Source organism: Zootermopsis nevadensis, unplaced genomic scaffold, assembly GCF_977971745.1.
Source record: "Zootermopsis nevadensis isolate Lab colony 2312 unplaced genomic scaffold, Znev_1.0 Znev_ptg000050l, whole genome shotgun sequence".
Lineage (NCBI taxonomy): Eukaryota > Metazoa > Arthropoda > Insecta > Blattodea > Termopsidae > Zootermopsis > Zootermopsis nevadensis.
The window spans coordinates 721322-735707 of record NW_028259182.1 but is presented as its reverse complement, the minus strand read 5'-3'; the positions used below and the strand labels follow the sequence as shown (position 1 = coordinate 735707).

Here is a 14386-nt window from a genome sequence, read left to right as displayed (position 1 = left end):
AATGCACCTATGAGGTCACAGTCACATACATTTTGGTGCACACAGCTGTCATTACTGTAATATCATCAGTCCAAATAGCTGTTCTGATAACTTTTTTGTATCTTACACTGTTTATGTAAAGCAATTAACTGCTACATGCCACTAAATAAATCTCTTTCTAGGAATTTATTATAATTGCTGGGAAATCATAAAAACTGTAATTACAACTTTTAATTCTGCTACAGGTTTAGTAATGCTCAAATAGTAAATTTGGTGGGGCAGTGTTTGTAAAAATAAAAAACTGTGCTTCAGAACTGAGATAAGGTGACCAGTTGCACCTCGCTAAAGCAACTACATATAAAAACCAAGCCATATATATAATGGTACTTTGGTTTTATTAATAAAAGAGCTGAATGTTAAAATTTGTGTTGTGTGCCTACAACTGAACACCTAGGAAGAACAATGGGCTATCCCACACTTTATTAAAACAGAGAAATTCTAAGCATGGCTGCTCTAATTCCATTCCAAAGATTCTGAAAGACAAATTTAAAAACAACAAACCATTTGTGGCTCAGCCCATCTCCATCTAAAAATATAGGGCAACAGATTCACTTTTTTAACCATTCCAGATTTTTCAGCTTGTAGGTTAGCACATTGTTTGTTACCATCAACTCTTTAATCCACAAAGAACCTTTGCCCAAGTCATGTCTTCTGAAATACTGCTACTCATGTAAATGTGTACTTTTATAACCACGCACTTGAAATGCATCTTTGCTACTGAAATTGTTGTAAAGACAGTTTATTACACCTGTATGACATCCTGCCACATTTAAAAAAGATTTTATATTTTTATTAAAATTTCTTTGCAGTATTACATCATAATTTTTTGTTACACTGTCTCTATCTTAATTTTGCCCAAAAAACAATCATTAAAGAAGGGAAATTATATTGTTCGGATGGCTGGCTTGCAAGTCTTGAACAAGGGGAAGAAAGATAAGATACATGCTTCTTTAAACTGATTAAAACTATTTGATATTCTAGCAAAACAAAAATTGTACTCCTTCCCCTACATACAATTCCATACTTGCAAGTATCAGAAAGCCACCAATTCCCTCTCCTCCTCTCATGTATTATTTTGCTGCACAATAAAATTGAATATTTTGTAATAATCTGACCTTCCAGTCACTGCTAATGCCTCTCTGCCAAATTAGTCTATAAATTTTCTTTGCAACTTCTTAAGAAACAAATGAGTATAATAAATTAATTTAACAACATTAACAATTGATTTTCCTTCTTTATACAAAAAGAAGAAACGTTCATCATCAATATCAATAACTTATGCAGTGAAAGCAGATGTTAATCATGTGAAAGAGTAAGCCATATGTCCATATTGTCATTTCATTGTATGGTTAAGATCCAAACACTATATACTTCCCATCCTTCGTCACTTCTTTAAATGATTATACACATTCTATAAACACTCTGCAGCTGTAACTCCCCTCAAACTGACTTAATGGCTTTAAATAACTCTGAAGTATCCATAGTGCTGCAAGTAAAGGTAGAAGTACAAATGAGGGATTACTGTATTTTTATATCAATATAAATGACTGTCACAACCCTTTGCTCATTTTCAAATTAAAGGGTCAAAGTAACAGGGGCTACATTACAAAACAAAGTCATCACATCTCTGATCATGAAATCACATGCCTTCAAAAACTGCACCAATATTTGTAAGACTTTCACATAACAAGAATGTATATTATCCTGGGACAATACAACTGTCTACAGCTAACGTCTTCCTCTTCCTCAAAGTACATGTCTTACAGTGTAGTGTTGCAACCTAGCAGTCTGGCATCAACTGTCATTTACAAAACAAGAATTTCCAAAACCAAATCTCACTCATTCCAGGAGGCAGATGAGTATATATTCTATGTACGGGAATGCAGTCATTTAAGGCTCTTATACCTCAAACACCAGGTTTAGAAAGAGAAGCCTGTTCAAGAACTGTCAAACTGGCATTAAAACACATTACAACTAGCATTACTAGAATGTGATTTGACTTTTAGCCAGCTATTTCATATAATTAACAATGAGTCCCAACATCCAAACTTTTGATATCAAGGCACCACTGTTCCACAGCAGGGGACAAGAGGTAATGAGCTCTCCAAGAAAATAAGTCTCACTATTAATTTGGAATTACTGACAAATAATTTTGAACACATATATTATACAAACAAAATCACAGACGGTATACGATACTACTGACACACGGTATGAAGCCAAACATTATAACGAGTATTCCACTCACAGATATGTGCCTGAATGAGAAGAAGACATTAGGATGTTAAAAAACGTCTATACAAATATTGGTGCTTGTTGGATGTCACCGCCCACCTCCCTGCTCTCTGTTGCTACTAGCCCGCTGCATGCCTATCCAACAACCACACCATCTACCAAAAGGTATATCCTCCATCACTGCCTCCAGCCAGGAATGAGCCCTTTTTTTGAGAGAGTGCAACATTATGACCTGCCATGGCTGCCAGTTGTGCAGCATTTGCTGGAACACCAGGTGGAGCTGGTGGCAGTACTTGCTGTGCAATTCCATCAAATCGTGCTCCAGCATCAAAGCCATTCTGGAGGATAAACACACAATCATTCAGAATAGATACACAAAACAGAACAATCACATCACATACTTCCAAGTAACAGAAAGCTCTAGATACCAGACAGATACAATATAGTAAGTTTCCATTTGAGGAAGTGATGTATATTTTAACTAATTTTTAACATCTGAAACACACATTGCAATTTTAATTTTATTTGACATCATCAATGTTAATGTGACTTTGGACTATATTTCACATGTATGCAAAGATCCTCTCACTCTGCCAGCTTTATTTCTAATTTGTAATGTTAAAATGTGAAAGTCTAATGATCACAGATATATACTACAGGCGGCCTCTACATAGATCATTGGTTTAAACACTTGTGTCACCATGGTAAGTCAAATCAGCAAGACTTCCACCACAGCTACATATTACCATTATTCTTTTAAAAGTAATCCATCACAATTTTCTGATCATACAATCAGTAACATTTATACTGTCTTTAAAAACTCCTTGTCAATGACCATAGAGTGAATTAGTAGTGCACATCAGGGTCATTATACAAATACTGGGAACGATCCGTTCTTCAAGTGCCTGAGCACTGCAGGTCCCAACTTTTCGTTGGCTCGATTTATAGACATTTGGTAGGACTCCTTGGACGAGGGATCAGCCCGTCGCAAGGCCTCTACCTGTACACAGGACAGCACAACACAGAAATACATGGACAAATATCCAATCCATGGCTTGAGTGGGATTCAAACCCACGGCCCCAGCGACAAATCGGCACAAGGCCCATGCCTCAGACAGCGCAGCCACTGTGGACCCCCATTATACTAATATTTACATGAAAGGCAATTAGATGGCAGATATTAACACAACAATAATTCCTTACTTTATAATATATATATTACATTTCGCTTTAGTTTATGTAAGTACACACTCATGCAGACACGCACACCTATGTCTACTCATAAAAAATGAGATCAAGGTGAAAACAAAAAATGTAAAATAAAATGTCTTCAAATTAATCTTCTTTTGTAAAGTATTTTTATGCCTGGAATGTATTTAAAACGGCCAGGTGTGAGAACTTACAGGAACCATGATTGTGGGCCGCAGCTGGGCAGGCTGCATGCCTGGATAAGAGTATGCAGCTGCAAGAGATGGATAGTATGCCTGCATAGGACTGTATGCAGCAGCTGCTGTAGGATATCCCAGATATCCAGGATAACCTTGAGCTGCATACATCTGTGCAGCTGCAGCACTCTGTGCATACATCTGCAAACATACAATGCAAGTCCATCAGTAAACCGTGTTGGTATTCTATCTCTTAAATACCTGCAGACAGTATACTGGCTACTGTATATGAACTTCACAGATGTATATAGCCAGTTAACTGGCCACAAGCTTGGGAATCCCTTACTAGCCTTTCTTTGATCTTTTGTGTCAGCTGGTGAGTGAGGGAATGCAGGTCACATCCTCCTGGAGACATAGCAGTGCTATGTTTCACACAAACACGCACAGGAACCTAAAGGTCAACTAATATATCAGCTGATTTGTTGCTCCAGAGTTCAGGACTTACAACTTCTGCTTTATATGTCTGTTAGACTTTTAAAGATGAACTTACATGATGCAATGCTAAGGCAAATGGTTTGTTTTGTTGTTGTTGAGTTCAGAAGAAGACTGAAGTTAGTTACTCTGTCTTTAGACCAAGAAGTCATGGTTGCAGAAAGGAAGTTCGACAGTGTTGACACTGAATGGGAAATACACTAGACAGTGATTCAGAAGACTACTGCAAGCCAAGTGACACAGAAGATGAACAAGGAGAGCAGCAACTTGAACAAGACCCTCAACCTGGGACCAGTAGACAGTTGAAACGGGAACCTCCACGACGTACTAATGTTCTATTTCACAGGAGTTACCCAAATGCACTGACACCAGCCATCATCAAGAGCTACAACATGCATATGGTGTATGTTGACAATCACAATCAAATGGTAAATAGCTAATCAATCAGTCAACGTACTTTCAAGCGAACAAAGAAACTATTTTTTCATATCCAGTTTGACCTTGCAATTCTCAATACCTGGATTTTGTAGTCAACTTATGGGGTTAAGTATCCAAAGCAAGATTTCTGGCTTCTCTTGGTGATAAATCTGATATATGAAGCCAGAAAACTCAGGTGCTTTCATCTTCCCATGGTTAGAGGACCAAACTCCACAGCCACAAAACTGGATCATCTTAAACCAAGACATAGCCAGCACTGACCAGGAAAAGGCAACATACTGCCATGTTTGTTCAGTGCATAGAGTGTGTAAGTGGCCAAATTATAATTGTGTCAAGCAGAGTATGGGAATCCTTGCTTTGAAGAATATCAAACAAAACTTGATTTGTGATAAATAGGAGCAGCAACAGATACAAATGCGATGATTTTCTGGACACACAAGTAAGAACAGCAATTTTATATCACCATTTTTACAAAGTATAGGTACATTTTAGAATTCATACCTAGAATACTGATTTCATATATTGACCCATTATGTTTTACTTCATTAGGTTTAATATTATTCTGTTGATTTTGTTAAAATAGTTCCTGAGATATCAATTATTTGTGAAAGTTCACACAGAAATTTAAATACCCACAAAAAGAACTTGGTCTAGCAGAGATGTAAACTGGTGACTTAAAAGAGCACAGTAAAGGTTAATCTACCCTTTACAGCCCTGTGATAACTGTAAGTACCATTTGCTTTAACAATCAATAACTATGCAGCAAAATCTTCTTTGATAACCAGCTGCATCAAAGCTGGGTTAAAATCGGATGTTTCTGAGAACTGTCTGCATCATCAGGGTAAATGTCAGTAACTCTGCATTTTACCCACAGATGGCTTTTATGGGTTATATGTACCTGCAACACACATTTTTATATCCGTGACATTGCAGAGCATCTTTTTTCAGCATGGTCATTTATGATCTAGATCATGGTTTTCTATATTTCTGCTCTTCCCCAAATAAATGTGGACACAACATGTACATGTATTCAAGCCAAGCTTCAATAATGACACAATACCAACCATAGAACAAAACTCCTGATTGCTGCTGGCATGGCACTTCCTACACTGTAAGCACGCTTCCTTGACCTTGAAATGAAAGAGAACAGCTGCATTACCCATTCTAAAGCATTATCTTCTGAGTACTATGGTGATGTGAATACACTGACTCCAGCACAGTATTATCTGAGTATACAAGTGTAGGACACTTGTTTTTTTTTTTTCCAGATGCCCAAATACAGAAAAAACCTCATCCTTTATTCAGGTAAGTAATGCAAATGGAAGCACTTGTAAGTTCTTCTCAGAACTTATTTAAACTCACTACGTTATTCAACTTTACCACAATCAATACACCATCGCAATATTTTCCAGTAGCAGACAAACTTGGTGCTTCACTACTATTACAAAACATACTCCTTTCCTTTGGAGGGCTTCTTCTTCTAGTTATAGTCAGTCTATTTTGGGCACAGAGAAACATAAATTCCCCAATTTTTGGGTTCCCTCTAACCATCTTCTTACTATGAGTTAATATTTTACAGTATACTGGGACCCTCACACAGAACATTCTTTCTACACAATCTTCCTAATTTCTTCTCTAGTGGTATATAAAAACTGGAACTTTTAGTTGATAATTTTATCGTCAAACTACAGAAGGCATTATATCCTTGCAGCAAAAGCTTGAATAAATGATATTTAAAAATTCAATTCTTAACCTCAAAGAAAACAAAACACTTTTCCATTACAAAGATCAATTTGTTAAAATTAAATAAAGTAATTGCTCTTTACTATGAGAATAATACGAAATCCATAAATTCACTCAGTGTGCAAGATGCAGAGTTATTGATTGTTAAAGCAGGTGGTACATGTGGTTACCAAAGGGCGGTAAAGCGTTAAATTTATATGAATTACAGTGTTCATAACTGCATGTCCCATGACACTTTGCGATAGTTTCAATCACTCCAAAATGTCCTGGACAATGCATGATAATAATGGCTAACATAAATGAATCAGAAAAATGAACAACTTAATTCACTTGATGGAAGTGCAACTTGTCAGAAAAAAAAACATAAAACACACATTTGTGGGCCAGGGCATGAAACAATCTACTGCTAGTCAGCAATGATTCTTTACTCACAGACCAAGAGATGAGTAAATATGTTTTATTCCGAGAATAAAATTCAGTGGAATATTTTAATAATTGCAAACCTAAAACATGCACATATATGGATAGTCTCTACACCTCTTCTTGCTTATACCTTACACAAACATTTCAAGACATATTAAAACATCAATCATGAGAGTATTGGTTCATATTGTTACTAAAGCCGACAGATATTACATTTACTGATCACATAAACTTTGGAAAATGTGCCTGGCATCACTTGTCACATAGATTTTTGTCTCTGTGTAAAGTGGCTAACACAAGGTTCTAAAAGTCACCTGCTGGTTCACAGCAGCAGCAGTGGCTGCAGCAGGGTGTGCCAAAGACTGGTCATAAGTTGGTGGTGGACCCTGGGCTGCAGCAGCTGCAGCATAAAGTTGCGCCTGTGATGGGAACACTCCATATGGAGCACCTGCGCCTGGAACTAAGAAACAAACACATTTGAACTGCATTAATATTTTAAACTGGAGATTCACATGGTCAGATACACAAATTACATTCCAAGGTAATATCAAGCAGCAACAATCTCTGGTTCCTGTAACATAAAGTACCTCACATGGCAAACAAAAGCAGAGAGCAACTGCATATTCTTTTATGTGACATTCTCTAGTTAAAAACTTACAAATACTGTTTCTGAACCTGCTAAATTTCACACTATGACGACAATTTTATCTTCATACATAACATGGCTTCAGTACCAAGGCAAGCTGGACAGACAAAGAATGTACAATCAAGGTCAAACAAAAATGTGTGTCAGCTATGACCTCAATAGGTGTTGTCATTTTTTTTTTTTTTTTGGGGGGGGGGGTTGAGAGGAATGCCTGATGTAATAATGCTAAATTTACTGAATACAGGCATGGGAAAAACAAGGCAAATATTGAAGAGAATTACTTCTTGCAAACAGCAGTGTAATTAGCAAACAATCACATTATTTGTGGCTTTGTACCCTAATATGACAAATACTGAGAACAAACTGTACAACTTATATGCATTCTCATTTACCAAAATGTAGGCCTGTACTTAATTCTACACTGTCTCAAGCTGAAAGGGTTAAACAAGATTCAAACAAGAGATTCTTTTTAGTAAAGAAAGCATACACTGTTTAATATTTGTTTAATGTAGTTTGAGGCAAGCATGTCTGTCCTTTTGGGTTTCTTTTAAAGAAACATTTCCACACTTACAATTAATGCCATCAAATGCCACATACTTCAAAACAGCAACAGCCTCACTGTTTCCTGTCTTATGGAACCAACTGCACGTTATTTCATCATGAGACAATTCAACCCAAGTGACCATATAACTTAAAAAAAAATTAAAAATCAAGGCCCTACAATACAACTTACCATGTTAAACACTTCAGTATTTATGGGTAAAATGAGCCTAATTCATGAGCACTCCAAGTGGTCTAAAACCTACTACACAACCCCAATTTGGTGGCCTTATCAAAATTACCTTACTTTCAAGATTTTTTTCCCCACTCATCAATGGCACTCCAGTTATATTATGCAATATATGGTGACTACTTTTTTGTTTTCCTATATATTCATACATGAATTCCTTAATCATATATAAAATGGTGTCAATGAATTACATTCCATACCATTTAAAAGAATGTCAGGCAGTAACTTAAGAATGGGTTTTTTTCCTTTTGCATAATGCATACAATGTGTTAAATGTGTTGAGGGGGGGGGAGGGGTTACAAAAAGAACCCCCACTGATAAAATCTATACCCAGAATAAAATCAAACTGTTTGTTGAAAAAATTATCTACAAATATTGACATCAGCTAATAAAAGAGACACAGGTAATATGCATAGAGGTTTGGTGGAGCATATTAAACAAATAAGCAAAATGGAATATAAAAGTAAAGTTATTAGATTGCCCAAGCACCATACAATAAAGATGAGACAGAAAAAGACTGTAAAGGTATAACTACTGGAATGCAAAGTTCCACCAGGGTAAACACGCCCTGAGGACATGAATTGGATTAAACAGACTCTTGAAGCACATTCAATGCCAACACTATTTGAGAATAACTCAGCCTCAGAGTTTTATCACATACTGTCAAAATCATTTATTTGTTCTTCAATAAATCCTGTATCAGCCATATTGTTCTACAAAATAAACAAAAATAAGCATTTATACAGTATGTAACATTTTAATGTAAATGTTAAATGTTGTTCTTTTCAGTGACACTACTTGCAAGACATATATAAATTACTGGCAGCCAAGCATAGGTGCCAAGTGAAGCATTTTGTAACAAACCCACAATACTTATATAAAAATTCCAAGTCTGAGATAGAAAGTCACATTAAATTTCAGTAAAATGAGAAAACTACATGGTCAATTCTTCTGACCTTCATTTTCATTTTGGGTCTATTAAAAATCTGTAAGCCTTGAAATCCATGTTTGGTGGGTCCCTGTCACCACAGCATGGTGTCTTTCAGGTTAGGATGGAGGAACAGCCCCCAGTTATGGAGGTTAGCTGTGAATCTATTGAATAAGCAGTTGTGGACATTCTTCAAGGAGTGGTTCTCCATCTTGGGGGTTGGGCATGAGGCCAACAACCGTTTACCACAAAAAACTGTATTGTTACAAAAAAATTAATGAAGCCTTGGAACTGGACAAACTCTTTGTGGCCCAGGACAGGGACCGGTGGAGGACTTGTGTTAATTCAGTGATGAACTTTTGGATTCTGTAAGCCATCTAGTTCGTTGATTAAGTCTTGAAATAACTTTTCACCACTAAAATTGTACTATGATGCAGAAACACAACAGATGTTTAATGTATGGGGTATGGATGAACAAGATGTCTTCCTTTGCACAGATTTGACTGTCATGATACTACTGAAAGGATATCTGCACAATACTAAAAAATAACAGTAATATATTTGCTTACTGTTACTATGTAAATGAACATAATCTACAAATTTCCAGGGTGCATAACACTTCTGTAAAAATTCTTAGACAAGATATTTTTGTCCCTTTGCTTGGCTGCCTAACATAATGAGAAAAGATTTCAACAAATTCAATATCATAGATAAACTAATATATATTACAATCCTGAACAAACAGCTGCTTTCAAAATAGAACCAACTAATAGAACAAACTCAAATCATCATATACACACACCTCATATTTTCACTCACATAAACATTGTATTCTGAAAACTTTGACTCAAATGCATCACACTAATGTTTGTTTCATAAGATCCAGGAATTGTTTTAGACATGAGATCAAGCAAACATGTATGAACTGACAATAAAGTTGAAAGAAATTTCAACCTTAATAAAAGAAACTGCACCAAAGAAGAATTACAAATATAATATAACTATAGTGTGTGGTACAAGTCTGAGTGCATGTGTGTATGTGCATATGCATGCACACACACACACACAGAATCTAAAATATCACTGTCATGTAGGTCTCTTAGGTACAAGTGAAGACTTACACTCACCTCCATAGGCTCCTGGAGGAGGAGCAGGCACATAACCTGCTGGAGGCTGACCAGCTACAGGGTAAGCTGAAACATAATACACAACTGAGCGTAAGTGGCCATCAGGTAAGTGGCACAATCCTAGCAAGTAAAAGCATACAGACAAGTTTATATGGCAGGTAGAGGGTGGGGGGGAGACAGACAAAAATTATAACGGAAAGTCAAGAGTGAACCATAAAATGTTGAAAAGCAGAGAGAACCATGAGAATGAGGAAAGTGACTGTGGTGCTCAGTACTGCCAACCTTATATTGCAAGGTTATGACATGTTAGCATCTTCATTATTCATATCACTTTTTGGAATGCATATTGGAATAATCCACAGCTTTTTACTACTGATATCACATTCTCTCATGTGATTTGTTTAAAGTAGAATTACTAACTAATAACAAACGAAATGAAACAGGCTCACAAATCAGATATACAGAGATGATAAAGATGCTAATTCATAGGAGCCTTCAGGTACAGTAACCAATATCTAGTATAAGCACTGAACACCAAGGAGCAAGACAATGAGACACACTACTGGTTGGAGAAATGGCAAACACCTTGACATGGGAATGAAGCCAACTACGAATTTCATATTGGACACAAAAATTTAGAGGTTTGTGACTCAACTCTGTGCAAGAATCTGTAGACTATGAGTCATTTACAATAAAGGTCTTAAGGGTGAGGGGGAAGAATCATAAACTTTAGAAATCCTTAACATTTCAACAAAAATTACACAACTGGTTCACCTTAAATAAATGTCTTTATTTACTTTTATCTTACTTTTAAAAACTGCTTAAATTAACTGACGTTGACACCAAAACACATCTAGGTGCGACAAACACTTAAAAAATCTGCTTTCAAAACGCCTGCCAATTGGAACAGCCCACATGGAAAAAGTAAAAATAAATGGAATAAAAATTATAAAGGGAATGAATGTGATAAAATAAAATTTTGAACTATCTTTTTTTGCAGACCACACCACTATATAAAATAAACCCAAGCCTCAGCAAAAATATTCATGCCACACTACAAAAGTAAGAACTATACAAATAAAACCAAACTATTACCATGTGCCACTGTAATTCATGCATACACATGCATAACTAGACTCAACCTATGAGGCATCCAACAGACTATGTGACAATAAAAATTAAAGTAACTGGTATCATGCAACTGTGCAATTTACACTAGTTGGCATCAACTGGCACTAGTAGCAAAGATGTTCCAAATTATAAGGAATCACAATGCAGCTCTTCATTTTATTTCTGGAAACAATGTGTCACTAATTTATGTAACCAGTGCCAATTAATTATCAACAAAGCAATGAAATTCCAAAACTGTGCTTCACAACATTCGACTACCATCAGCTCAGTCATTTAATTCTGAATGAAATGTGTTAACTAAAGCTTTCTTTCATAATCTTTCTATACTTTACTTTAACAATTTGTTCCAAAGCAATGAGATAAAATGAAGCACAAAATCTACAGGCTGAGCTGAGGGAAATCTCATATATACAGTCCTTCAAGCAAAGTTATTTGCTTCAACTCAAGTTTGTTGCATCAAACTACTTTTATGCACTGCTGTACCTCCCTGGGGTTCTACTGAAGAAATTATGGTCCTTGACATAGAACGTAATTATAGAGCAACCAGGTGGTACAACCTTGCATACATAAAAGGTGAGAACATGCAAGAGCTATATGTACTTAACAAACAAAACATGCTTGTGCAAGTCACCTGCAAATATCCTCAGTGAACTTCAAGACAACAGTTTATAGAACAGAGTCTGCTACTTCAATTGCACTGCTATCAACAGCACAATTAATTATCATTTTCTTTTCTGTGCAAACAAGATCTGCTTTCTAACATGGTAGTGAGGGGCATATTTTATCAATATCACCTACACCAAGACTAAGACTGTTCCAATTTTCTTCTTCTTCCAATTATACTTCCAAGTCTCATATTTCAGTTCATGAATCACAATTAGGGGCACTATTGTTAAGTACACCAGCAAAGAAAACTGGATACAACACTAAAGAAAGCTTGCAAGAAGCTTTTATTTGTCTATGGAAAAGGATATATCAGGCTCTATCATATAATATGCTGTCACTACATGCTGTGGCCATGCAATCCAATCTGACAGTATAAGAACAGACCATGCAAAATATTTTCAGGCTGGCATGCAAATCCTGGAATCTACATCTTGGGAGGTTGAGGTATCTCAAAGATGTTACAAAAGAACAAGAAAATTTAATACAAGCAGATTCCAGGTTTCCTTTAAAACAAAATAACCATGCAAGCCATTACTTTTAACATACTGTACATATTTAAAAAATAAAGCATTACAAAAGCAGTGATTCATAAATGTAAATACATATGCATGCTAAATTCAAAAATCCACCAAAGTATATGTAACAATCTACACATGCTCATAACAAGACTGAAGAATTTGCAAAATTAAATATAATAACTGCCAATTGTCACATGGAACAACCAACCAACTGCAAATTACGTTAGTCACTTAAAACTGCTATGCAAATTGCCTGGCCATTAAAATAAAAAAATAATTATATCATATATAAAATGGCAGGAAAACTAGATTTGATGACAGCTTGGTACCATATTTCTGCAAGCATTACCAGGTAGAGTGAGCTCTTGCTTCAGATGTACCAGTCATTCCTGAGCTCTGGTGTTCCTGCCAGTGGGCTTTGTAGCTGAGGATATGAGTGCCAAATAACACCACGGTGACATGTCGTTTTAAAAACCCATCAAAAACTACCGTACAGCAAAATCAGTTACAGAATGCAGGAACTGACAACCATCACATATACGACAGGTGCTAACTGACAGCTAAAATCACAAAATTTTTAAGCCTGAGGGAGTCCCAGCTTCCCGGGTCATAACTTACTGTCAGTTCCTACTTTCTGCCCATGCAAAATTTCTCACATCATATTTCAGACGAGAAAAATAAATATAAGTAACAGACGTTTGCACGCACGCACTCCAATTTGCTACACTAAGGAGATATCTAGTGAAGGAGAATGATAAAGACAAGCAGCCAGCCAGTTCGGAATAACACGTAGAGGAAGAATACGTTTTGTGTTTAAATACGCTGCCACTTTTCTAGTACAGGCCAACGAGATTATCCCCGCCAAGAAACATCCACAACAGGAAAGCTGCAAGGAATAATTATACAATGTTTACCCTGGACAAAGTTTTTTTTAAATGTATTATTAGCTCTCTCTCTCTGTGTCAGTGTCAAGCTGAGCCCCGCATCATGTCAAATTTGCCAAGTAGGCAAATGTGAATGGCTCTTTTAGTGCACGAGAGTATCCCTCTGAAATAAAAAGACAACAAAAAGCAGCACCAAAAACACACGTTAAATCCTATTTCATCTGTAAGATTGCATAAATCATTGCTGTGAGCAGACTACAAATATTGGCTCTGTCCATTGCTGGATACAGCACATTAAATCTTAATATATCACTTCAAACCTGGGTATACACTATTATATAATCCGACATATGCTATTGTTTGGCCAAAAATTATTTATGCATATTTCATTCACTGCTGGCTCTTATAACATTTAAGCCTTCAAATACTTCGTATGCAAATTCTCAAAACCATTTGACAGGTTAAACGAAGGGGCCATTTTGTTTATCCAAAAGTATTGATTACCTCATCGTCAGAAATTAAACATTTATAATAACGTCCCATTCGTATTGTTTTGTTGAATCTTATTCATACTGATAAATAATGAAACACTATAAAACAAGATAAAAGTATTTAGGCCAGCATCGTACTTATTTTGGGCGTTAAGGAAAACTATGCGAATAAGACGGGCAAATTTAACTTTTATTCCGACACATTACAGGTATTACAATACATACACAGATTTCAAATACTTTGTATAAAAACCAAACATACCTTTCTTCTCGGACATTATGAGATATAGTTAACGATAAACTACTTTGAAAAGTACAGGATATACGTTTTTTGCTTGCGACACTTAATGGATGCTCGAAAGTAGAAACACTAGCGCCTTGTCATTGATTCCGTAATAGATTGTCCAAAGAATGTCGACCGCAACCTGATTTCAGCGACACCTATTGCCA

At 36.1% G+C, this 14386-nt stretch overlaps 1 protein-coding gene across 4 annotated transcripts; it reads right to left on the bottom strand.

Annotated features, from left to right (window-relative positions):
• Positions 1-807: 807 nt before the first annotated feature.
• On the bottom strand, positions 808-14354 carry LOC110837051 (uncharacterized). 4 transcript variants are annotated; one of them, XM_022078820.2, is made up of 6 exons: positions 14199-14354; positions 10241-10312; positions 7070-7215; positions 5654-5719; positions 3678-3860; positions 808-2612 (listed from the first exon to the last, which is right to left on the bottom strand). In XM_022078820.2, exons 1-6 carry the CDS (start codon positions 14212-14214, stop codon positions 2430-2432), a joined length of 666 nt encoding a protein of 221 aa, XP_021934512.1. In that variant the 5' UTR covers positions 14215-14354; the 3' UTR covers positions 808-2429. The 4 variants fall into 4 exon arrangements, with proteins under 4 accessions (XP_021934512.1, XP_021934513.1, XP_021934514.1 ...); XM_022078821.2 differs by having other exon boundaries at positions 10247-10312; XM_022078822.2 differs by lacking the exon at positions 5654-5719.
• Between the last annotated feature and the right edge of the window lie 32 nt (positions 14355-14386).

Excerpts from the sequence above, each read along its gene's own strand:
- LOC110837051 (XM_022078820.2), bottom strand. Across the intron at positions 3,861-5,653 it reads ATCAGGAGTTTTGTTCTATG|ATGTATGCACAGAGTGCTGC; the intron begins GTTGGTATTGTG and ends GTATGTTTGCAG. Across the intron at positions 2,613-3,677 it reads GGCCCACAATCATGGTTCCT|AATGGCTTTGATGCTGGAGC; the intron begins GTAAGTTCTCAC and ends TTTATCCTCCAG.